Source organism: Onychomys torridus, chromosome X (assembly GCF_903995425.1).
Source record: "Onychomys torridus chromosome X, mOncTor1.1, whole genome shotgun sequence".
Classification (NCBI taxonomy): domain Eukaryota; kingdom Metazoa; phylum Chordata; class Mammalia; order Rodentia; family Cricetidae; genus Onychomys; species Onychomys torridus.
The window spans coordinates 52,627,089-52,654,292 of record NC_050466.1 but is presented as its reverse complement, the minus strand read 5'-3'; the positions used below and the strand labels follow the sequence as shown (position 1 = coordinate 52,654,292).

At 38.9% G+C, this 27,204-nt stretch overlaps 1 protein-coding gene across 1 annotated transcript in view; it reads left to right on the top strand.

Annotated features, from left to right (window-relative positions):
• The window catches only part of Gab3 (GRB2 associated binding protein 3), a 45,080-nt gene extending 21,708 nt beyond the window's left edge, over positions 1–23,372 (top strand). The window contains exons 5-11 of the mRNA XM_036175580.1: positions 2,755–2,810; positions 3,457–3,664; positions 6,143–6,224; positions 8,001–8,100; positions 18,816–18,932; positions 20,318–20,434; positions 23,356–23,372. Of these exons, the coding sequence (XP_036031473.1) occupies positions 2,755–2,810; positions 3,457–3,664; positions 6,143–6,224; positions 8,001–8,100; positions 18,816–18,932; positions 20,318–20,431 (677 nt within the window). The 3' untranslated portion in view covers positions 20,432–20,434; positions 23,356–23,372. The remainder of the gene's footprint in view (positions 1–2,754; positions 2,811–3,456; positions 3,665–6,142; positions 6,225–8,000; positions 8,101–18,815; positions 18,933–20,317; positions 20,435–23,355) is intronic.
• Positions 23,373–27,204: the final 3,832 nt, after the last annotated feature.

Sequence of the window (27,204 nt, the reverse complement as noted above, 5' to 3'; positions counted from 1 at the left end):
TAGCCTATTATTCCAGGGAAAAAAAATCAATGATTTTTGTTCACGGTTTCTTCTTAATCATATCTGTGAACAGAGACAAGATTTTGGGTGTTTTTGTGAGACATAGTCTTAAGTTGCCCATACTAACTTCAACCTCACCATGTACCCTAGATTGCCCCTGAATTCTTGGAGACCCTTCTGCCTTACCCTCCTGAGTGCTGGAATTACAGACATGCACTACCATGTCTATCAACAAAGACAAGTTTAATTTCTTCCTTCCTAATCTGTGTATTTTTTCTTTTCTTGTCACATTGCATTTATTACTACTTACAGTACACTATTAAAAAGCAGTGTGGACAGAACTTTTCTCCAATGACTGATGGAAGCAGATGCAGAGATCAACAGCCAAACATCAGGCAGAGCTCCAGGAGTCCAGTAGGAGAGAGAGAAGAGGGATTCTATGAGCAAGTGCATCAGGATCATGATGGGGAAACCTACAGAGATGACCAAACCAAACTAGTGGGAACTCATGAAAGTTAGATCAGTGGCTGTGGAGCCTGCATGGGACTGGACTAGGCCCTCTGCATGGCGAGACAGTTGTGTAGCTTGATCTTCTTGGGGAACACCGCCCCCCCCCCCCCCCCGCAGTAGGATCAGAATCCATCCATGGTGCATAAGCAGGCTTTGTGGAACCTACCACCTATGATGGGACACCTTGTGCAGCCTTGAGGCAGGGGGAAGGGTTTGGACTTGCCTCTACTGCATGTGCCTCCCCATGGGAGGCCTTGCCTTCTTGTTGGGGAGAGTGTAGGTAGGTTGGGAAGGGAGGCTGGCGGGGGTGGGAGGAAGGAAGAGGGGGATCTTTGATTGGTGTGTAAAATGAATGAAAAAATTCTTAATAAAAAAAAAACAAAAAAAAGGAAAAAAGCAGTATGGAGAGGGAACATCCTTGAATTTTTTCTTATTTTTAGAAGGAAAATTTTGAGTTTCTTACCATTAATTATGGTGTTAGCTATAGATTTCTTAGTAGGATTTCCCTTCTTTCCTTCCCCCCTTCTCTCTCTCCCTTCCTCCCCTCTCTGTTCTTCACCATCTTCCTTTCTTAGTGCTACAGATTGAACTCATGGCTTTGAGCATGCTAGGCAGACACTCTACCACCTATCTACATCCCCTGATCTGCAGTTTCCTTTACAAAGTTGAAGATGTTTGTCTTTATTCCTAGTTTACTGAGGGTTTCTCTCTCTCTCTCTCTCTCTCTCTCTCTCTCTCTCTCTCTCTCTCTCCTCTCCCTCTCCCTCTCTGTCTCAACAATGTACATGTGTGCCTGTTCAGTTGCATGCATGTTAGTGCAGGTGCCTATGGAGGTCAGAGGCATTGGATCTCCTTGGAACTGGAGTTACAAGCACTTGTGAGCTAAGTGCTGGGAACTGAACTTAGATGTTTTGCAAGAGCAAAACATACTCTTAACCACTCAGCCATCTCTCCAGCTCCAATTTTTCTTTTTAAAATCATGAATGGGTATTGGATTTTGTCAAATGCCTTTTCTACATCTGTGGATATGATCATGTACTTTTATTAGTCCCTTTTAAGTAACACAAGAAGTTTATTTAGCAAAAACTGTCATTAAAATGCACATAACCCAATTTTACACCATAGTTAAACAGGCTTTTTGGGGAGGGCATGGACTTTTCTGCTGAGCAGCCACTATTTAGGCTCTTTCCAAGGCTTCTAACATAATGACACTGTTTCCTCATATTATCACCATTCCAGTATTATTCTGGTGCCCACTAGTTGCCATCTCCACATACTCATCAATCTCAAGATTCATAAAGGGATCAAAGCCCAATAGTATCCCTTAAACTTAATGTGGAATATAGTAATTGATTTTCAAATGTTGAACCACACTTGCATAACCATTATAAATTCTACTTGATCATATTATATAATTCTTTTTAGGCATCACCAAATCGAATTTATTAGTATTTTTAAAATGCTTGCATTTATATTCATGAAATATCTTGATCTATAGTTTCCTTATAATATATTTGACTTTGTATTAGAGTAATTCTGGCCTTATTTGATGAGTTAAGAACTCAATATACCTTATAGACATTTCTTCTTTCAGTTATTCTAAATTTTGTCTCATTTTCACATCCATGTAACAAGTTCCTGATTGTAGATTAGTTCAAATACTCTGTCTTCCCAAGCCCATACCTGAGTATCTGTTTATTGTTGCAGAAAGATCACAGTCACTGACTCAAGGTAGCAGAGCTCAACTGAGCCCTTAATGCCGAGCACAATGCTGTTGTTATATGCTAAACTTGTTTTCTTACTTACTACAATGGATATTTCAAACATTCTTTATTTATTTGTTTGTTTGCTTGTTTGTTTGGTTGGTTGGTTTTGGTTTTTCGAGACAGGGTTTCTCTGTGTAGCTTTGTGCCTTTCCTGGAACTCACTCTGTAGCCCAGGTTGGCCTTGAACTCACAGAGATCGGCCTGCTTCTGTCTCCCAAGTGCTGGGATTAAAGGCGTGCACCACCACCGCCCAGCCCATAAGTATCTTTAGAATCTGGACTGATTTTCCATCTCTTGGGAAAAGGATTCTGACTTCCAGTTACATTTACTATCAAGCTTTTTGTATGGAAAATTATTTATTATCCTTCCCTGCCTCTCTGGACCCATAGGCACAGGCCCTGAGGAGTATAGGGACTTGGACTTTAGTTTCAATGGGTATTGTCCTGCAGCACTCACCACTTTAGACTCTATCTTTCAGGTGACGTACAAATCCAGTCCTTAAGACACCGAGATAAGCGGCTCAGTTTAAATCTGGTGAGTTTGGCCCTTGTGTTACTTTAAGTTTCAGTTTGATCAGAAATAACCTGACCTATATGTGATATTTCCTTTAAGTCTTCTGAGGCTCAGTACTCTGAATCTCTGAGATCTCTTCCAGTAATCCCCTAAAGATTTAAACTGATTTGGGTAGCCGTTAAAGCACTGCATTGTACTTGAAGTATGTATTGTTATTTTTCTCATTGTTGTGAAAAATATCTGACTAAGCCATGTAAGAGAAAGGTTTATTTTGCCTCCTGGTTTATTCAGTTCAGGATTCTAGGATTCTGGGAGGTTGGTACTACCTACATTTAGAGTAGGACTTTCCTTCTCAGTTAAACATCTCTAGAAATGCTCCCAAAGATGTGTCTCCAAGGAATCCCAAGTCCAGCCAAGTTGATAATCAGAATTAACTACCACAGACAAAATCATTAATTCTAACATTAGATCTTGGAGAGTTATCACCTATTCTCATGTGAATTCAGAGGCAGAACTTTGACTAGATGCTTGTCCAATTTTCCCTCAGAAATTCAGTATCTTTATGGTAATTTGGAACTCAAACTGTATGCACAGCTGTAGTGCCTACTAGTAGCAGTTTTGAATTTGTGATCTATAGTTCCTAACCTATACTTGCTCTGTTTTGCAGCCATGTAAGTTTTCACCGATGTATCCTACAGCTTCATTCAGTGCTGAAGACACCTATGTGCCCATGAGTCCCAAAGGCACAGCTTCTAGTCTTAGACCCCATTACAGCCAGGATGACTACATCCCAATGAGCTCAAGCATGTTGCTGGAGTTACCTGCAGACTTGGAGCCACCTCCAGTGAACAGAGATCTCAAGCCCCAGAGGAAATGTAAGGCATTTGACTAGGATTGCTGTGTTGGGTAGGAGGACAAGTTCCTTCCGTATTAGAAAGAGTAGGGCAGTGGTGGCACACACCTTTAATCCTAGCACTTGGGTGGCAGAGGTAGACAGATCTCAATAAGTTTGAGGCCAGCCTGGTCTACAAAGCAAGTTTCAGGACAGCCAGGACTGTTACACAGAGAAACCCTATCTTGAAAAACCAGAAAAAATTATTAGAAAGAAATAGATAGAGAAGAATTAGGAGATTGAGGGTAACTTTTGTTCCAAGATTGCTATGAAAAAGAGTCAGGGGACCTAAAGGTAATTAGTCTATGCAAATAAACCTACAAATCCAATTTCATTCCAGAGTGCTCATTTTTGCCTACTTCCATAATGAAGTCTCAGGAGTAAGTGATGAAAATCATAGTCCACAAAACATCTCATGTAAATAACTCGAGTGTATAATACTGACTTTCTAGAAGGCAGGCTACAATGGTCGTTGACAACAATTCCTTACTGTCCTTCATACTCAAGTACATTTCATAACCTATTGCTCTATGCATACCATGTCAGCAGAGGTGTGGTAGGGGAGGACTTCAACTATCATGACTGTTGTGTACACAGAGCTACTTTTAGCTCCTGTGTTACTACTGCTAGGCAGCCCTTCTGATCTGCTAAACATCATGGACATACATGGAGAAGAAAAAGAAAGAGAAAAGACAGATCAAAGAGAATTTTTTGAGATTATTTTATGTATGTGCGTATTTTACCTGCATTTATGTCTATGTACCACATGCATTCAGTGTTCACAAAGGCCATAAAGGGTTATCAAATCCCTTGGAACTGGAGTTACAAATGGTTGTGAGCTGCCATGTAGGTGCTGAGAATAGAACTGTGTTCTCTGGAAGGGCAGTAAGTGCTCTTCACCTTTGAGACATCTCTCCCTCAAAGTGGATTCTTAACTTCATTGTTACATACCTTCACCTGCCAAGTAGGCTATATGATTATAAGGAAGCATTTGGCTATGGCTATGATCCTTGTCAGACAATATGGTCTGCTTCTGCCTCTCATTGCTCTTTGGAAAAACTACCCCTTCTGGTGGTCATGCCCAAAGCTGCTAAATGAGACCTTACTTAGGGCTGGTCCATTCCAGCCACACCTTTTTGAATGTAAGCCAACAATGTGTTGGTCATGCATGCAGTGGTGAATTAGGCACCAGATAGTATGCAGGAATGAAAACCAAGGAGGGTCTTTGGTCTGAGGAGGATCATATATCAAAACCACCTGAAAGAAACAAAAAGAACTACAAAATCAGTATTAAATAGAACAAACTCTGTCTTGTAGGGTACAGAGGAAATAACTAGCCATTCTAGTCAGAAACATCAGACCATTTTAAACAAAGAGAAGGTATTTGATGGAGTCAGGGTTAAACACTTGGTAGGTAGGTGAAAAGGTGGGAATATGAGCCAGGGTATGTGAGTTTTGGGATGAATCCTGGAGTTCATGTAGGAGAGAACAGGTGGTGAAACCTGAAGAAAACTGGTTATTGTTATGCTATCAGGAGAGATTTTCCTTCCCTGGGACACTTCATTCATGTGTTTCTACATCCTGAGCCTAGATAGTTGCCTAGGTCCATGGTACCAAAGAAAACAGCAGCAGGAAGGTCTCTGTCAGCATATTTTTCTGCCCATGTAGATTAGTGAAGAAAATAGATATCAAAGCAGCCAGATAGGCCACTGAGGCAAGTACTAAGTGTGGAGGCTGCTCCCTTGAGCAAGCCAAAAGGAACCCCTGCCATCTGGGATCACAGTATAGACTATAGTCAAATAATCACAGTGTTTCATTATAAACTATGGGGGAAGTGCATGGAGCATAAGGAAACAAAAATATGAGGCCTGTGGTGAGGGATCTGGCACTGTCTGGAGACCAGAAAAGGCCACCCAAAGCAGGGGACATTGAACTGAGATGTGAAGATGTGTAACTAGGAAACAACATGAGGAAGAGTATTTTAGGTGGGAGGACCATTAGGTGGAGACATGGAGACTGGAACGTGGTGATTATTTCTGCCTTTCAGATACGTATAGTGTCTGGAATACATTGATTGGTCTTCCTGTGGCTACAGATTTCTGTATATTTGGTTAATATTGTGTTTCCAGTTTGGTTTCCTTTGTGATTCATGACTGATAGACTGAGTTCCCAATATGTGTCTGACTAAATATACGGTCTCATTTTGTTACCTCTAACATGCCATGAGGCCATTTATTCAATACTTGTCCTTATCCCCAGGGAATCAGGCAAGAATAGAATGTTGAAATTCTCACTCATTACCAGTAATTCCTGTCAGTACATTTAAATTTGGCATGTAAAGAAAGTGTATCGTGATAGCTTTTACAATCTTTAGATTCCTTGCTTAAAGCTTAACCATACTGAATACTGTGCACTGTTTTTGTTGTTATTGTTATTTTGTTTTGTTTTGTTTTGTTTTTAGCACGGCCACCTCCCTTGGACCTCAGAAACCTTTCCACCATTCGAGAACACACATCTCTAACCAGGACTCACACTGTGCCTTGGTAAGCCTCAGACATTAGACCTCTTGTGGTTGAAGCTCATTTCATCTTGCTTAAGGGAGCCAAGGGAGGAATTGGTCTTGTTATCAAGAGCCACAAGTGGTTTCTGGACCACAAAGGAAGGCATGTGACTGGGTTCCTCCAGATTCTGGATTCTGGAAATAGAGCAGTTTTGGGAACTTCTCTCTCTTACTGCTGTACCTGTTCTCTGCAGAGCTCTTTTCTTTGTTGCATGATCCTGTTCTGTATTAGTCAGGGTTCTCTAAAGAAACAGAACTGATAGAATGAATATGTATATATTAAAAGAGGGTTTGTTAAAGTGGCTTACAGGCTGTGTGTGGTCTGAGTAGTCCCTACAATGACTGTCTCCCAACATGAAGGCCAGGAATACAGTACTTATTCAGTCTGTGATTCTAGGTATCTTAACAGTTCCAATCTGGTGCTGAAGACCAGGGAATTCCCAAAGGGATTCTGGTCTTCAGTCTACATTGGGATCCTAAGGAAGTAGGTTCTAACACCAGTGTATAAATGCCTCAGCAGCAAGATAGATTAGCTTTCTAGTGAGAATGAAGACAAGCAGGCAAAAAGCAAAAGCTTTCTTCTTCCAAGTCTTTTTATGTGAACTGTTATTAGAAGGTGTGGTCCAGATTTAGGGTGGGTTTTCCCACCTCAAATGATCTAATAAGGAAAATCCCTCACAGGTGTGCCCATCTGCTTGGGTTTAGTTGATTCTAGATGTCAAGTTGACAACCAAGATTATCTATTACATACTCCAAGCTTGTTTACATGCTTCGATTCCAGCACCAACAAATGGACTATTTTTCGATCCCAATGCAGATATTCAAGGGAGACAAAATTATGGAATTCTGTCAGATTGGCATCAACTATGGCACTGAGTACACAGACAGCACTACTAATGAGAGAATCTCAACTTTATGAATTATATCTGAGAAAAGAGCTCGCAGAGAAAGTGGGATAGTTTATGGTCTGGGTAAACAAAACTTAACACATCTGTGCCTGCTCATGTTACCTTCTAGAAGCTGCATTTTCCTAGCTCATGATAAATGCCACAGGACATGGTAACTTTTTTTTGAGGCAGGGTCTCTCTATGTAGCCCTGGTTGGCCTATGTAGATCAGGAAGGGCTTGAACTCACAGAAATCTGCCTGTCTCTGCTTTGTGAGTTCTGGGATTAAAGGTAAAGGGATGCACCACCATACCCATGCAGACATGCTAACTTTGTAAAGCAGAATTCTGCAGAGAGCTTTATTTCCAGGCCAAACTGTAGAGACACTTAGCCTGTTCTCCACCTCAGAAGGAAGACAGAAATTAATACAAGGACAAATCTCTTCTTGTCCTGTCAGATGGATGAGTATACTTCCATACTTCTTCTGGCTACTTTGGAATCAAAAAGATCCCAAAGAAGTGGGGAAGGGTTGTTGTTTGGTTGGTTGTTTAAATTTTGCTTTGGAGTATTTTTTTTATTCTGTCAGTCATCTTTATTACTTTGTAGCATTTTTGTTAATTTGTTGTTATTTGCTAAATACAATGTATTTGTCTGCATTATGTAGAGGGCTTAGGAAAAAACAATTGGGAAGCTTTTTCTTCTGAGTGGGAAAGGGCTACTGGGAAGTGTCTTATTCAAGAATTGCTTGGGCCAAAAGGAAGCTGTGTCTGGAAGGGGAGGGCTCAAACTCCACAGGACTGTGTTTGTTCCTGGCTATGTTTCAGAGCAGCTGTAAGACATTGCATTGACCTCATCTATATTTTTTGGTCTTAGCAATCGAACCAGCTTTCTCTCTTCACAAAGAAATGGTATTAATTCTGCAAGATTTTTTGCCACTCCTTCTTCCAAAGAAGAAGAAAGCTACATCCAAATGGTAATCTTATACTTTTTGTGTTCTTTTTCTTCTCTAAATCTATAATCTTGAGAGTTCATTATGATAAAAGCACATTCCTCAGAAGTCTCTGTGTAGTCATAATGCACACTTGATTGTAAAACCAGGTCACCATTTTTCTTTAGATTGGGAGCAATTCAATTTGAAGCTAATTTCCTTTTTTAATGTGTATTGTAAGTGTGTGCATGTGTGTAGTATATGTGTATGCATGTATGCATATATTGGTGCATGTGTACATGTATATGCACATGTGTGTGAGGACCAAAGGTCGACATCAGGAGTCTTCCACTATCTCTCTTCACCTTACTATTTTTTACTTTAAGTTAATCTTAGGAAAGGATCTCTCATTGGACCCAGAGCTCACTGATTGGCTAGGCTGCCTGGCCATAGAAATCCAGGGATTCACTTGTCTTCTCCTCCCAACTAAGTACCTGAATTACAGATGTATGTAATCATGCCTAGCTTTTATATAAGTTCTGGAGATCCCCTTATACCATTTGAAGTTCACAATATTTCATGAGAACCTTGGTAGTCAATTCTTTTTCTAAAAAAACCTGTGATGTTCTGTTTGATTCCAATGGGTTTGTAATTCTCTAAATGTCCAAAGTCCAGGCTGTGAAAACAGGTTTATTTGAGGCTTTATTTTATAAAAACAACTGCCTCTAAACTTTCTGGAGATTCATGTTTTAGGGTATTTCTGTAGACCTGAGTGTGTGGAGATATGACATCTTTGTCTTTTGATTAGCCATTCACAGTTCAAGAGTGCTAATATCTTTTCCCTGTCCTATTGCCCTATTCTCTTAATGTGGATTCCATTGAGATCATGGGTTTTGAAAATGCTTTTAGCATCCATAGCAATTAGGGAACCCTTTAGCCAGAACTATGTCTATCCACAACATAGAAACAGAGAGTTCCAAAAGAGAATTTCACTATGAACATTAGGTTTTGAAGAGATCTTTTCTATCCTGCTAAGGCAAGATGTTCAAGGCACTGATATATGCTCTTAAGAAGATATTCTTATCCTCCTATGTATGAGAAGACAAGGCAATTAAAGCACATTGTATACATTATGAAATTTGCATTTTCAAAGAATATATTAAAATATTATATAAAATAAAAGTCTAAAATGAATTGTCTCTAGGAAAGTAACAGCTGACTGCTTCATTTTGTCTCATTTGATAAAAGTTGTGCTGTGATACACTTAACTATATGCAGGTGGGAAGTGACACATGTATAAATCTGTTGTGTTCTTCCCAATATTTCTTACACTTAGTAATGGCCCTTGGGAAACTCCTAGAAGAAAACATTCTTATAAAGGATTCTGAACAGCTGTTCTCTGTTTCTGGAGAACAGAAAAGGGAAGTGAACCTAAAACACTATGGAAGCAAGTGTAAAGTTATTCCAGATACCAACATTTTGCTTCTGATATCTGAGACAGAAAGACCAGTTATTTCATAAACAACACAATTAAATATTGATTGCTTGCCTAAGTGTGTATAGGTTGTCAATGAATGTGTATTACTGAACAATATGACACAGAAGTTGAAGAGCTGGCAATACTGGTTAATGATAGATGTGAGTGAAGAACTATGTGAAAAAGGTGAAGGGGTGTCTTACCTCATTTAGCTGTGTTTGTTTAACTTCAGTTTACAATATACTCTAAAGTGACTTGTTTATACCTTGTGCCACACAATGGCCCAATATGATAGTCAAAACTAGCATGATTTATATTGATTTTTTTCCATAATCATACATGTTAATTTTTTCACTGAAAAAAAGTTCTGATTTGATTGTTAAGAGTGATGCCAGGCAGCAGTTAAGATTAATGGCCAGGTTTGATTCTCAGCATTCACATGATGGCTCACAATCGTCTGAAACTCCAGTTCCAGAGGATCTGATGCCCTCTTTTGGTCTCTGATAGCATCAGGCACACAAGTAGTGCCCAGATAAACATGGAGGCAAAAATCTCATATACATAAATAAAATTAATTTTTTTAAAAGGTGAGGCCAGGGGTTGAAAGTTTTTGTCTTATTGCTATACAAGTGTTTTTATATATCCTTCAAATGTGTATGAAATGAAAGTTTAGAAGACTAAATATACTTTTAATGCTATTTCTTATATACCAGTTTTTCAAACTTTATAATTTAAACAATTTGTAAGACTTCTTTTCTACTATATCTATTTATGTATATGTGCACGTGCATGTGCACATGTGCATGCATTTGTGTGTACATGCCACAGTGCATATGTCAGAGAACAACTTTTGGAAGTAGAATACTATAGTGTTAAAACTCACATTAATAATTTTTATTATAGTGTTATAATACCCTTTTTGGAAAGAATCTCCTGTAACCCAGGCTGACCTTAACTCAGTATGTAGCTCAAGTTGACCCTGAACTTCAAATCCTTTTGCCCCCTCCTCCCAAGTGCTGGGATTATAGACATGCACCATCATTTCAGGTTTATTTGGGGCTATATGAGTGCTAAGCAAGCACTGTAACATTTGAATTGTTAATAAACCCCAACCATACAATACTTTGTACATGTGTATGTGTGTATTAGTGTGTGTGTGTATGTATTCATGTGTGAAGTAATGCATATGTATGTGTGCATACATGTGAAAAAGTTGGAAAAATATTGCCTTTCTTCAAGGGCTATCCACATTGCTTTCTAAGATAGGATCTCTCACTGGGCTAGAGCTTACCAAGTAGACTAAGCTTACTAGGAGATATGCCCCAGGCTTTTACTTGTCTCCACTTTCTTAGTACTGGGATTACAAGTTCATATCACTATGCCTGGCTTTTATTTGTGTGGGCTCTGGGTATTAAACTCGGGTCCTCATGCTTGAAAGGCAAGCAGTTACTGAACTGTCTTCTTGTCCTATACTTTTTCCAGTTTGAAGAAAATATTTTTCCTTTTTATTTGTTTAGTTTTTTTGTCATACAACATATTTTGATCATATTTTCTCCTCCTCCAACTCCTTCCAGGTCCTTCCCACCTCTCTACCTACCCAAATTTATGTTCTTTCTCTTTTAAAAATCACACACGTGAACAGAAAAACAAAGACACAAAACAACTAAACCAAAACAGAAAAAGTCAAAACAAAGAAAATAATCAAAAATATTTTTTAAATGCCAAAACAAAACAAAAAGGCACACAAAATAATCATGGAGTTCATTTTGTGTTGAGCAACATTATTCTTGGGCATGGGGATTGCCCTAGAATATAATTGATACACCCATTGACACTCCATTGGACAAAACTGATTTTCCCTTTGCCAGTGAGTAACAATTGCAAATAGCTTCTTGGTTAGGGGTTGGATACTGTGTTCACTTCTTCCCAGTACTGGGACTTCATCTGGTTTGAACCTGTATTGGTCTTTTGTGTGCTGCTACAATATCCATAAGTTCATATCTTCATCAGTTCTGTTGTATCTGGAAGACACTATTTACTTGGAGTCATCTATTACCTCTGGTTCTTACAATTTTTTCACCTTCTCTTCTGCATAGATCCCTGAGCCTGGAGGGGAGGGATTTGATGGACATCACATTTAGGACTGAGTGCTCCAAAGTCTCTAACTCTCTGCACATTGTCCAGTTATGGATCTCTTTGTTAATTACCATCTACAAGAAGCTTCTATGATGAAGGTTGATGGATGCACTGATCTCTGAGGATTTTGTTTGATGTCCTAAGTTTTTTTTTCACTTTCAGTTATATTTCGATTTGGGTTTTCTTTAGTGATTCTATTTCTTTATTAAATTCTACTTTCGTGTCTTGAGTTGTTTTCATTATTCCATTCAACTGATTGTGTTTTCATGGTCCTAATTAAGGCATTTGTTCATATCTCCTTTAAGGTCCTTGAACATATTCACAATTGCTATTTTGAAGTTCTTCTCTAGTGCTTGTACTAAATTGCTTTTCTTAGGGCCTATTGCGATAGAGTTATTGGCTTCTGGAGGAGGTGTATTGTTTTGGTTGTTTGTGTTTTTGCACTGGGATCTAAGCACTGGGAGTTAAGTTTTTCTTGGCATAGATATCTGGTCTTATCTTTGTTGGATAGGTGTTCTATTCTTTGGTTGCTATTACCCACTCTGGATTCTAGTCAAATATGGTGGTTGTGGGGGTCCCTGGTACAAAGTGTTTTTTTGAGTTGGTGGTGACACAAAGGAATGGAGATGAGTTGAATCCCATCCTAGTGTGGTCACTGGGGGTCCCTAGTAGAAAGTGTTTCTGTAGGCAACACAAAGGAATGGAGATGTGCTAGAAGGAAAGGCTGAAGTGCATCCTTTTCTTGTTGGGCCTCTGTGAAGACAGATGTGTAAGCTACTGCTGTGTCCCCTATAAGACTTTTAAGTTTTTAAATCATTCAGTGAAATTTCTTTCTTGGTTTGCAGTTCTCTTAGTTTGGGTATATGGAAACAGATTAATTTAGATAGACACACACACACACACACACACACACACACACACAGAGAGAGAGAGAGAGAGAGAGAGAGAGAGAGAGAGAGAGAGAGAGAAATTGTGCAAACTTTACCACAATCAGGATACTAAACATGGCCATCAACCCCAAATACTCACTCATTTCTGATTCTTTATACTCTTTATACCATACTGCCACTGCTAACTCCTGGTAGCAACTGATCTGTTCTTCATAACTATCATTTTAGCTTTCAAGAATGTTACATAGAGAGAATCATATAATACTTTTGAGTCTGGCCTAATTTACTCAGACTATTATCTGAAATTCATCCAAATCAATACATTTGCCACTACTTTTTTCTGTTTTATTGGTGAGTAGCATTACTCTGGCCTCTGCATGCATGCTGTGGCATGTATGTGACCACACAAGTAAATAAATAGATGTTTAAAAAGCAGAATCATACAATATTAATTCTTTTGTATCTGTCTTTCATTTAGCATAGTGTTTTAGGTGTATATACATATATAGTATGTAAATAATATTTAAAAGAGCGTACTATATTTTATTTGTCCACTTATTTGTTGACTGACATGTGTGTTGTTGCCACTTTTGGGTTGTTGTGAATAATGATGCTGTAAACATCAGATACAAGAATATATTTGAGCACCTGCTTTCTCAAATCTTTTGAGTATTTGTCTACAGGTGGAATTGTTGAACCATATACATACATTTTATGTTGTCATTTTAAGGAAACACCAAACTTGTCTTCCACAATGGCTGTGCCATTTTTCATTCCTACCAGCAAAACACAAGGATCCAAAATTTCTCCACATCTTAACATTTTTTTATTCTCCCTATTTTTGTAATAGTTACCCTAATCAATATGAAGTGGAATGTCATTGTGGTTTTCATTTGTCTTTTCCAAATGAATAGTGACATTAAATATCTTTAATGTGTTTGTTTACCATTTTGTTACCTTCTTTGGAAAAACTACTATAATATGTTGTCTATTTTTAATTAGGTTGTTTTCATTATTGAGTTTCAGGTGTTTATTCTATGTTATGAACATTAACCCTTATCATATGCATAATTTATAGATGTTTTCCCAATTCTCTGAGTTGTCTTTTCGCTCTATCATCTTTTTCCCTAAACTTTGAGATCTTCTACATGCTTTTATGTAGGTAGAATTTTTCTTTTCTCAAGGGCAGTGTTCTGAATTGGCTATGATTTTGGCCCTCAAAGGACCCTGTCAGTGTCTAGATATAAAGCTAGAGTCAAAAGAGATGGCACAATTGGTTTCTAGTGGGAAGAACTAAAAAGTGATGCTACAGGAGCTAAAGAGATGTCTCAGTGGTTAAGAGCACTTGTTCTTACAGGGAACCTTGGTTCAGCTCCCAGCAGCCATGTTGTAGCTCAAAACCTTCTGAAACTCCAGTTCTAGGGAATTTGGTGCCTTCTTCTGACCTCTGTGGGAGCCCAGCACACATGTATCACATATATAAATGTAGAAAAAACACTCATACAAATAACAATAAATAAAAATTAAAAGAAATGCTGTTATATATTCTACAGTGCACAGTACATCCCCTAAGGGAATAAAACTGTCCAGCTTAAAATGTAAAGATACTACTGTTCAGGTATGCATAACTAAGCTTTAGGTCAGTGTTTCTCAACCTTCCTAATGATGCAACCCTTGAATATAATTCTTCATGTTGTGGTGACCCCCAACAATAAAATTATTTTGTTGCTACTTCATAACTGTAATTTTTGATACAATAGCTGTCTTAGAGTTCAGGAATGTCTACTGGTCTCATTATTATCCTGTGGTAGTGATACATGGATCCCACACTCCTCACCTATAGAACCCTCTTCCTCAATATACACAATATTTCATCAAATATATATTTAACTTTGTAAAATACTTTATAAAGTATGTTTGTATCTTTATAAGACACTTCCTAAAGCATACTTTATAAGATATTGGCATAGTGACTGCAACATTTTCCCTCCTGCTAGTAAAGTATGAGAGCAACAGTGTTTCTACATTCTTGTCTACATGCTTTGAATTATCAATTTTTTAAAAATTTAGACATTCTAATAGGTGTTCAGTGATATCTCAGTGTGGCTTTAATATTTATTTTTGCAAAAAAAATTTAGCAGCCATTATTTGTACAAAACATTAAGTTTCATTATGACATTTTCATCCTTAATCACCTTTCTTCTCCCAGATAAATTTCATCTAGCTATAGTCACCATCAAGTGTCACTTACAGTGTTGTTAATAATCAGTTTCTACCATATTATGCACCTAGAGACAGTTTCAGTTCTCTACTTCTCAAGGGTACATTATTTTCACTGTACACTGAGGTAGGACAAGCACAGGGATAATTACACAGAGAAGTCTTTCCAACTCAAACTAAAAAAAATATTTGTTTCTATTTAAGATTCTCTGGCATAGTATCAATGGTTAGTAAAAATAAATCTATTCAGTTTTCCCATTTCCTTGGAAAGGAACGTAAGTCAAAGATTACTTTCGGCCTTATTGCTCTGGGTAAGACATCAAACGTCATGTTGGAAAAGTTGAACATGAACCTTCTTTTTTTAATTTATTATATTTGTGTTTTAATTTTACACATCAGCCATGGGTTCCCCTGTACTTCCCGCTCCTGTCCCCACCCCCACCTTCCTCCCAGCCCCTCCCGTCCATTCCCATCTTCTCCAGGGCCAAGAATCCCCTGGGGATTCATTTAAACCTGGTGGATTCAGTACAGGCAGGTCCAGTCCCCTCCTTCCAGGCTGAGCAAAGTGTCCCTGTGTAAGCCCAAGGTTCCAAACAGCCAGCTCATGCATCAAGGACAGGTCTGGACTCACTGCCTGGGTGCCTCCCAAACAGATCAAGATATTCAACTGTCTCACCCATCCAGAGGGCCTGCTCCAGCTAGGGGCTCCACAGCCTTTGGTTCATAATTCATGTGCTTCCATTTGTTTGGCTATTTGTCCCTGTGCTTTTCCAGCAATTCACACTCTTACAGTCCCTCCTCTTTTTCGACAATTGGACTCCTGGAGCTCCACCTGGGGCCTGGCCGAGGATCTCTGCATCCATTTCCATCAGTTATTGGATGAGAGTTCCAGCACGACAGTTAGGGTGTTTGGCCATCTGATCACCAGACTAGGTCAGATAAGATCAAACTTTCTCTCGACCATTGCCAGCAGTCTATAGAGGATATATCATTGTGGATTTCTGGGGACCTCTCCAGCACTCTGCCTATTCCTGTTCTCATGTGGTCATCATTTATCAGAACATGAACACTCTTATCTCATTCCTAATTTTAGAGGAAAACCTTCAGTTTTTTTTCTCCATTAAGTGTATTGCTGGCTGTATGTTTGTTCACTGAAAGACATTCAGATAGATAAATATCGCATGTTTTCTGTCATATGTGCAATATAAAGGAAAACAAAAGCAAAAAATTAAAATGGGACAACACAAGGCATTATTATATACTAAACATATATATATATATATATAAATAAAATGTATTATATGTGATTTTTGTTTTGTTTTTCAACACAGGGTTTCTCTGTGTAGCCTTGGCTATCCTGGAACTTTCTCTGTAGACCAGGCCAGCCCCAAACTCACTGAGATCCACCTGCCTCTGTCTCCCAAGTGCTAGGATTAAAGGAGTATTACACCACTCAGCTATATGTATTAGTTATTAAAGATAGGCATCTTATACCAGAAAAGTACATAAGGAGAGATGGAAAAGAAAGAGGACAGATGAAAAAGATCTGGGTTAGGCAGCTGTCCACTGTATTCAGGGTCTTGGGCCTTTAAACTCTCCGCACAACTCCTTTGGTGTCTCACCAGGCCCAGAGCAATTATACTTCCCTGCTTTGTTCCCCAGCATGGAAGGCTCTGCAATATGAGCCACCCACCATGCCAGATCTGCCAGCTCATCCATCTAAGCCATAGTGTGAGTGGAAAGGAAGCTAGTTTCTAAATATTATGTTGAGAAAAAATGTTACTAATGTGTATTGATTGTACAAAGGAGTTTTATTATGACATTTCTACATATGCATATAATATACTTTGATCATATTCACTCCTCTATTACTCTTTGCTGTCTGCTCTTTCCTCTGTCTTTTGACACAATACTAAAAATAAGGTGAGCAAACAGATATGAGAACAATTCCCAGCAATTTCTCTGCCCTCTCTTTTCCAGGTCTGGTTGACACCCAGACTTTTATGACTGGTTCTGGAAGTTGGAAGATGATAGTTATCTAGGGTATTTCAGCAGCCCAAGAGGTCCTAGATCCTGATATTAGATGTTGCTGATGAAAACTAGCCAGTAAGATCCCCTTCAGTAAACTCCAGAGCTTACAAATCTCCCTCATATATGCAAAGCTTTGTGTTAACCCTTTAAAAAAAAAGATCTCTCTCTCTCTCTCTCTCTCTCTCTCTCTCTCTCTCTCTCTCTCTCTCTCTCTCTGTCTCTCTCTCTGTGTGTGTGTGTGTGTGTGTGTGTGTGTGTGTGTGTGTGTGTGTGTGTGTGTATCTGTTTGGGGAGGGGTATTTGCTCATGATTGTAGGTCTTCTTGGAGACAAAAGTATCAGATACATAATTTGATTTTTCTCTCTGGAAGAGCAGTATATGCGTTTAACTCTTAAGCTATCTCTCCATCACCATTTGTTAGTCTTCTGACCATTTGCTTTTATTGTTGTTTGGTTGGTTTATTTATTTATCTTTTGGTGTTGTTTTGTTTTGTTTTAAGACAAGGTCTCACCAGGTAGCTCTGACTAGTCTGGGACACTCTATGTAGAGCAGGCTGGCCCCAAATTCATAGAGATTCACCTGTCTTTGCCTCCCTAGTGCTGGGATTAAAGATGTGTGCTTCCATTCTTTTCTTTGATTATTAATTTTTAAATATGAGTGACAACCAGTAATTTCACCTAACATTTGGGGAAAGCTGTGGCATGAAAGACAGGGGTCTAAACAGATGGGAGGAAATAAAAACTGTGCTATGTTGCTGGGTTTTTTTTTACTCTTTACTCTTTGGGGCTTTGAGGGAGGCAGTGCCAGCCAGCTCCCTAATAAAAAAATTCTTTTATTTTTATTTTTTTATTTTTTGCCAGGCAGTGGTGGTGCATGCCTTTAATCCCAGCACTTGGAGACAGGCAAATCTCTGTGAGTTTGAGATCAGCCTGGTCTACAGAGTGAGTTCCAGGAAAGGCACAAAGCTACACAGAGAAACCTTGTCTCCAAAAACAAAAACAAAAACAAAATCCTTTTTTTTTAATGAATTCCTGGCCTTAGCTTGATTTGTTTCTTCTAGCCAATTTTTCTTAACTCAAATTGTCCCATCTATCTTTTGCCCCTGGGCTTTTATCTTTCTTTATTCTATATACCTTTCTTTACTTCTTAGTCTGTGCCTGGTTGTGTGGCTGGGTGGCTGGCCACTGGCATCCCTCCCTCCTTTTCTCACTCTTGCCCCTTAATCCCCCGTCCTTTCCTCCCAGATTTCTCCTCCTATTTATTCTCTTTTCCTTCCATCCCCACCTATCCTTTCTCCTGCTTCACATTGGCCATTCTGCTTTTTATTAGACCATCAGGTGTTTTAGACAGGCACAGTTAACACAGCTTCACAGAGTTAAAAAAATGCAACATAAAGGAATGCAACACATCTCCACATCATTAAACAAATGTTTCACAGCATAAACAAATGTCATACATCTTCACTTAATATTCTAAAACAGTGCTAGAAGGAGAAACCTTTTTAAAGTTGTATTATTACCAATACTCAGTGAGATGAGCTATTAAAATAATAAGCCAGTAAATATATATTATGTTAATTATGAACATTAACAGATTAGAAGTTCCTGCCAGGAGGATATGAATTTATATCCCCCAGAATCCACATTAAAAATCTGGACATGGCAACAAGTGTCCCTAACCTCTTACTGTACTATATATGAAATGCCAACTTGTTTGTGTGTTTGTTTGAAGCCAGGATTTCTCTGTGTAACAGCACTGGCTGTCCTGGAACTCACTCTGTAGACCAGGTTGGCCTTGAACTCACAGAGATCCGCCTGCCTCTGCCTCTGCCTCCTTAGTGCTGGGATTAAAGGCGTGCACCACCATTGCCCAGCTGAAATGTCAAATTCAGATCACCCTCTTATGATCTGGCAGCAGCTGCTTGGATGAAGCCCAAACTAGCTTTCTTTCCCAAATGCACCCTAGCTATTCATTATTGATCTTAGTCTTATGATGTTGGTTCTTAGGAAGAATACAGAACAGTTAATTCTGTGAGTAGTAGTGCTCTTACTTGGACAAAGAAATTCAGCCTGGATTATTTGGCCCTGGACTTCAATTCAGCATCACCAGCCCCTGTGCAGCAGGTAGGAACAATTCCCAGGTATTTCACTTTTGCTTAGATTTTTCTTTTTCTAATTAAATATTTACATTTATTTTACATACCAACCACAGTTTCCCCTACCTCCTCTCTTCCCATTCCCTCCCCCTATCTCCCATCATCCTCCCCACATCTACTCCTCCTCCATTCAAAAAGGGGCAAGGCTTCCATGAGAGTCAACAAAGCATGGCATACTAAGTTGAGGCAGGACCGAGCTCCTCCCACTACATCAAGGCTAGGTGAGGCATCCCAGTGTGGGGAATAGGTTCCACAATGCCAGCTCATGTGCCAGGGACAGATCCTGATTGCACTGCTAGAGATTTTTCTAATGATAAAACCATGTGTATTCTCCTAGATCTTAGAAGTGCAAACACGTATAATCAAAATGCTAAAATTAACCTTAATCCTGATACCCAGAAAGCATGAAATCCCAGTATGTTTCCTTTAGGGTATTTTCTTTGGGTGACTGTGTATAGATATGTATAAGTTTTATGCTCTTCAAATTTGGGACCCTAAAATTATAGAAAAAATCCCTAGGCAGAGCTTAGGGTCGGGCACACACAGGCTCTTGAGGCATAGGAAGGGTTTGTTTAGGGAACAAGTAACAGCCTAGTCTCTCTAGTTTTTAAGGAGCTCTAAATTAAATTGGATCTCAGTGAATTACCTTGAATGTAGTTTCTATTCCATTGGGTAATATTCTCTTCTATATAGTAGGGATCAGAAATAATGCCACCTACATCAAGGATTGAGTGATTAATAAATGATATTAGCTATTAACTGATATCACTCACTTGGCAGCCTCATGATGATGGTATGTGAGCAAGGGATGGCCATGATCCACACTAAGAATGTATTGTTTGGTGGGAAAAAAGCAACCCATTGAACAGAATGTATAGAATGTTTTTATTTGTGTGTCTCCTTACATTCCCAAACACTGCTCTGGTATTGAAGAAAAGCCAATGAGATGAGTGAGAGAAACAAGTACAGAAGGCACATTTATCATTTTGAGTAAGCTATCCACTCAAAGCAGACATTTTCAGGTGCTTACAGCAACAAAGGAACATTTAGCTATTGCTACTTAAAAAGACTATTGTAGGCCAGGGCCTTTGTGTTACAGTTTTCAATCCAGGGCTCTTGGAAGAGCATAAAAAGAGAGACAACTGAATTCTAGAATGCTTCTACTTAGTGCAGGATACATCACTTCCATTTGCATCCTATTGATCTAAGCAAATCAAATAACTAAAGAGATGCTTGCAAACATAATACACATATAGTTTAAAGTTTCTATAGGGAGAAGAGGAAGCAAATGTAATCTGCCAAAGAACATTTAAATTAAGATGAAATTAAAACCTTTTTGTTCTCCCCCTTCAGAAACTTCTTTCAGAAGAGCAGAGAGTAGACTATGTCCAAGTGGATGAGCAGAAGACACAAGCTCTCCAGAGCACCAAGCAGGAGTGGACCGATGAGAGGCAATCCAAAGTGTGAGAGGTGTGGGCTTGGGCAAAGTGCGCAACAGGGAAACTTGGGAATATGTTTGCAGTTTTTCCAACAAAAAATACACCAGTGGTCAGTGCAGGGCAAAACCAAGAGTAAATGTGTGGTTTAGGGAGTCTTAGCAAAATCCTTTAGAAAAGAGGGTATGCATTGAGTTCAGGGATTCCAGTTCCCAATGCCAGAGCCTGTGGCAGAGGTTCATTTTTCCAACCTCAGGGATGTTTGCCATTGATTCCACAGTAAGAGAGAAAGAGAATGCTAGAACCACAGACTGAGATGTAAAAAAAAAAAAAAAAAAATGTCATTCATTCAGGCAGAGTAGGAACAACAACAATGATGACAAATGATTACAAAAATGTTTTTCTAAATACTCTGTTAAAGTTTTGTCAAATGGAATATTTGGAGCAAAAGTTGGAACCAGTATTAATACCAACAAGATGAAGTAATTTGCCTTAAGTATCTGAAATTCTGTCCTATCCCCTACATTTAGATCATAATAATAAACTATCCTAGCAAAGGAGACTTGGAGATGGTCTTGTCACAACCCCTGAAGACATAGTTGAGCAATGGTGGCAGGTGCATCTAAAGTCTTTACACCAAAAATTTCATCAGGTCAGTCATTTCTAGTCCCAAGACAGTATTATTCCAGCGATGGGTAGTAGATCTGTCTAGACATTAGGGAATGGCAAAAGTTGAAGTATGGTTCCTCAGTAAAGGCTCCATGATGAGCATATTAGATGACACTAGGAGCACTGAAGACATGCCTTCAATTTGCTATTCTGTTGCTGTTACCCTTTGCACAGCATGCTTTTATATGTATCATCTCCTATTTTCTAAAAGACTTCAGAAGCAAGACATAGCAGAGCCTATTGCTCTCACTTTCAAGAAAAGAAAACCAAGAAGCAAAAGAGTAAACTTATTGCCCAAGGTCACATACAGAATTGGGGCACAATGTCAGGCTTACAGTTGCCCAGACTGCTAACGGCAGTGTTATTCTTCTGCCTTTTATTACTGCTGAGAAGTCTGATGAAATCCAACAACCATGTCAGTTTGGTGACCTGTAGGAAATACCTGCAGACATAAGATGAGCTGTCACCTCACCTTTTCATGGTGACCTGCACAGGTGTTTTTGGTATTTGAAAGGGAAACATTTCCAGTGAGGGGCTCTGTGTGATGCTACAGTACCTCCTGGTGGCCAGTCTGAAATCCATTCTTGATCACATAGGCTCCTATGCAATCCACATTTTTCTTTGCTTTGTGAACTGATTGATGTTGGCAGAGAACTTTTTTTTTTTTTTTTTTTTTTCAAGACAGGGTTTCTCTGTGTAGCTTTGTGGCTTTCCTAGAACTCACTTGGTAGCCCAGGCTGGCCTCAAACTCACAGAGATCCGCCTGCCTCTGCCTCCCGGGTGCTGGGATTAAAGGTGTACGCCACCACTACCCGGCTGGCAGAGAACATTTTTAGCACCTCAGTGAAGACACACATTGTTGCCGGATTCTCTATGGACTAAAGCTTTTAAGTGATAGAAATGACCAGAAAAAAAATTTATTCATTTATTTTACATCCTGACTGCAGTTTCAAATTTAACAAAGAGTTCTACTCTCTGGTTTCCTGGCTGTTTTTCTCCTCTACTTGAGAAATGACTAGGTCCTGAGACTGAAAATTTGCCTGTTTTCTTTATGGTTCTGGAGGCTGAGGAACCCAAAACAAAGGTCTCATTTGGGAATGGAGTGTTAGTTAATTTCTTTTCTGATCTTTCAGAGCACCTACAGATAGAAGATAAAACTAAATTGGCAAATTAACAGATCCAGCTCTGCCACTTCAACCTGGCTATTGTTTCTTATATATGAAGATGGATCAAATAGGCAGCCAGCTCTATGAGGGTCAGTGTAGCCAGAGAAGCTGTAGGCTTTGGCATCAGATATCAACATTTCACACTGTCTCAAATGAAAATAAATGACAAAATATTTTCCCATATCATACAAGAAATCACTTTGATTTTCAAAACAGAATGTTGTGGATATATCTTTTTTTATTTTCAATGTGGAAAATAGGGAAATTGTCAAGTACTTTAAACAAGTTCAAGGACCTTGGTACATATCCAGCCCCAAACCACAACCAAACAGGCCAGAGCCTTTGAGGAGTTTCCTTCTTTTCCTTGTAACTGATAAACAATCACAGAAATCCCAAGCAGGAATCCAGGGCTCCAGACTGTCAATGCCTAAAGACAGGAGCAGAGCTTCCTCAGGTATGAGATACTTAAGTTTGGATCCTTAATTACCTGGAAAAAGCTAGTGCAGAAAATTATAACCCCCAGGGTCAAGGGCCACTCAGGATGAAGATAGAAGTTACAACTGAAGTTGCCAGCAGGGAATGTCACTCAATATACAAATTTATCTTACCTACAAAACATTTCTAAGAATGTATTTTCAGTATTAGTATATAAGTAATACAACCCTTTTAGATATATTAAAAACAAGAGTGCCCTAAATATGCACTCTTTTACAAGGTAAAAGATGACATAATTTCCAGGATATATACAGTTATGCCCTACTTTGATAAAACTGCTGAAAGATGGCTGCATAAGAGCACAGTGGAACAAAGTACAAGGAATTTGAAAGCTGGAAACAGCAGATGCTCTTAAGAAAGCTACCACTGAGACAAAGTGATGACATCTAAATCTTGTTTTTTAGTGGAGACAGCATATATATATGAAAAGGGCTGTGTTTCTAACCCAGGACCTGTTATTTCCTATAGGAATGATAGCAGAGGCCATTTTGAGTCAAATGCATATGACTTAGCTATACACTTAGCAGTGGACACCTTCTTGAGAACTCTAGGAACCAATTTAATAGGACGGTGCTGTTATTAATTTCATTCTATTTTATGTAGCTCCTTCCAATTTTATTCCCAGTGCAGGATGGGGAACAGGAAGCCTTCAGCCTGCAAGTTGGGAAAGCTGCAAACCCAGGACCAGTGAGGAGTTAAGCTTTTCTTAGTAAAGAAGGAGGCCTGAGGCACACACAGCCTGCCTATAACAGCACAAAATAACCTAACCATAGTTGCTTCACTATAGAGCTGGAATCAGCTGAATCATCATGACCTGTAGTTTAGTGTCCAAACTGAAGAAGCCCCACAAACATTCCTCTTCTTAATGATCTCCTTAGTCCTCCCTGTTCATAATATCTCTGTACCCACAATGACACTGATTTCTCAATTTTATTTCACTTTTACTATTTCATTTCTGGCATTAATAAAAAGTTTAAAAGGAGGAATTGTGACTGCAGTTCTTTCTTAGTAATTTTAATTGAAGGCACTAGATGTAAATAAGGAACATGTTTGGAAAGCTGGATATTTGAGTAAAGACTTCATTATAGTGTTCAGGCAATACAAAATTAATCATACTCAGGTGCAATGATATGCCCATGTTACTTGAGTGCAAATAATTGAGTAGATGACTATCACAAACAATGCTTCTACTGAGCCAAATCTTGACATCTCTTTTTCTTCATCAAAAACTAGATTCACAGCTATGAAGAGGGCTCAATAGATAAAACTGCTTATTTTGCAAGTGTGTGGAACTGAGTTGGAAGTCTCAGAACGTATGTAAAGTTGGGCACAGTAGTACGTGTCCATAATCCCAGGGAGGGAAGATGGGAGGCAGGTGTTGGGTCCGGGATCATGCAATAATGGGTTCAGACCACCAAAGTCTATTAAACCAGAAGCAAACTTTATTCCAGAAAAACCCAAAGGAAAAAAAAATCACCTCAGGACACAAAAGCTTATCAGTTAGCTAAGACCACAGCCAGTGTTCGGGATTCTAGGGCTGTGGCAGTTGGAGGGGGGTTATGCGCCCTTTTTATAGTAAGGGGAAAGCATTAGGCATGGACAAAGGAATTTTTACAATTTATAAGTTAAACTTTTAGACACAAATTGCTTTTAGGTTTTTACAATTTTCCATTAACAAGGTTTTAGGGGGTTTCCGCTGAACGATATTTGAATATCTCTGCAGCCCTTCCTGACTCAGTTCATTGATGTTTGCCCAAACCTGCAACTTTTCCTGATATAGCTGGGTTCCCATAGTGGGAGGAATATGAAACAATGCAAGGCAGATTGTTACATATAAATCATTAAAAGTTAACTTTGGTTTCAGTAGTGAGTGGTGGTAGGGTATCAAAAATAGCTAACCCCAGAGCTACAGAGGTCAATATTTAATAAAAAAAAAAAAAAAGTAACCTTTGGGTTGTTGACAGAGCTGCCCATTGTAAAATGCAGAAGGGCCCAGTTAAAGGTTAATCCCTTTTTTGCTGGCCAGGCTGATGGTTGTCAGCTTCTGTCTCTTAAGCTTATTCCTGTATTCCTGTCTTATTCCTGAATTCCTATCTTATTCCTGTATTCCTGTCTTATTCCTATATTCCTGTCTTATTCCTATATTCCTGTCTTATTCCTATATTCCTGTCTTATTCCTATATCCCTGGACACTTCACAGGGACAAGAGAATCCCCATGGTCACACATAGAAATCATATACATATACACAGAGAACAAAGAAAAATTAATAGTATTTTGAAAAGCACCCTAGATTCATTTATGACATAGGGGGTGCTGGATAGCCACTGAGGTAGAATGGCTTTCCCAATGCAGGGAGCACCATTATGGGATGGATATTCAGATTTTTTTTAAAAAATGGGGCTTTCCCAATTCTGCCTCCACACAAAAATCCCACATTCAGGTTGATGGCAATGGGAAGAGTGATCAATTTCACATCTTCCTTTTTCTTTGTCCAACCTAGTTTGCCTCTTCTCCCCACTGTGTCTATTTCCACTAATTTTAACCCATGTTTATCAATGTGTGAAACAACACAACCAGTATTTATGTTAAATTTTCTAATTGGTTCAATGTTTGCCCTTACATTTTGAAATATTTCAAATATTTTGTTCTAAAATGTGAAAGTTTTGGTTCAGTTCCATACTCTTAGGTGAGAGAAGTCAGAATAATGGTTTAACTGTATTAGAGAAATTATTTTTAAAAATATTTTGTGCCGGGTGGTGGTGGCACACACCTTTAATCCCAGCACTCGGGAGGCAGAGCCAGGCGGATCTCTGTGAGTTCGAGGCAGCCTAGGCTACCAAGTGAGTTCCAGGAAAGGCTCAAAGCTACACAGGGAAACCCTGTCTCGAAAAACCAAAAAAAAAAAATTATTTGTATTATTTTTATTTATGTGTATGTATGTGTTGTGGTGTTGTGGAACCAGAAGAGGGGTCCCAGATTGCTTGGAACTGAAGTTATAGGTGGTTGTGAGCCACACAAATATGTGTGCTGGGAACTAAACTCAAGTTTCTTGGAAGAGCAGTAAAAGCTCAAAGTACTGAGCCATTTCTCCATGTCCTGTAGAAACTATTATTGATTGGAAGGGGAATAAAGAACTTTCTGGAATGAAGGAAATACTCTGGTTCTCAATATGAGTGGTGTTTACATGGATGTGTATACATACACAAAACTAATCAGTCTACAAATTAGATATTTGTCATTTGTTGCATATAAAGTATACCATGACGAAACAGTTACCATGGAGGAGGGAAGAAAGACTTTTGGGGCATTAGCAAGTTCCTTTAAGATACACACTAAAACAACTAGATGAAAAGGAAACATCTGTTATCTTGGATGTAGAAGATATTAGGCAGCAAGGCATTAAAAAATGTTCATTTCTATTGACAGTGCTATTCAATTCAACAAATTTTAGTGACTACCTACTATGTTACAGGCACTCTTAAAGACATGTTAGATACATTAGAAGTGAACTAAAGCTCTTTTTCATGAAAGCACTTACATTGTAGTAGGTTATGGTGGGCACTAATAGGGCTTTATACAATCTCCAGGATCCTTTTTTCTGTTTGGTGTGCTACTCTCAGCCTCAATGTGCTCCTGATTCTGAGAGCCAGAATTTTTGGGACTCTTGATTTTCTTATTCTGCTTCTCCCAATTTATAGAACCCAATTTTAATAATTCCCTTCTTGAGAAATAGCCACAGAAATGTTTCCTGCCCTGTTTACTTTTCTAGAATCTAGCCACTCTGCATTGAATGGTGGAGACTGTGTGCCTTCTAGAACCTGGGTAGGATTAGATAATCACTATCTTGGCCACTGGCAAACCCCAGAGGGGACACTGACTTCTAAGGTAGGATCATACAAGGCAATACAGCCCCCTATTAGCTTCTCTTTTTCATTTGCTTTTCCTCTCCTGCACTTTCCTGCAAAATTGGGATTTTAACACAGAAAAAAATCCTAATGTTACCAGGATCTTGCTTTAGCCTCCTCTTGGCTCTCTGGTCTTTGTCAAAAGAATTCAAACAAGGGGCTGGAGAGATGGCTCAATGGTTAAGAGCACTTGCTGCACTTGAATAGGACATAGGTTTGGTTTTTAGAACCCACATGACAACTCACAACCATCTGTAACTTCAGTTCCAAAGGATCCAGTGCCCTCTTCTGGACTTCCTGGGTACAGGGCACTCAGATGGTGAACATATATACATTTCTCTGAGCATCCTTATCTTGTTCAGGAGACGAATTGGTCCATTTTGATTAATGCTGTAGGAATATAGACCATTCCTAGGGGCAATGGTATGTTCTTATTCTTTATCAGAAAGCTTCTTGCTGCACAACAATCTTTAAAGGTTTAGGGTTCCTGTAAGCAGGTTTAAATATAGTCATTGTCTTACAGTTATTATTGCTTGTAAGCAAATTGCTAAATGATTTTATTAATAA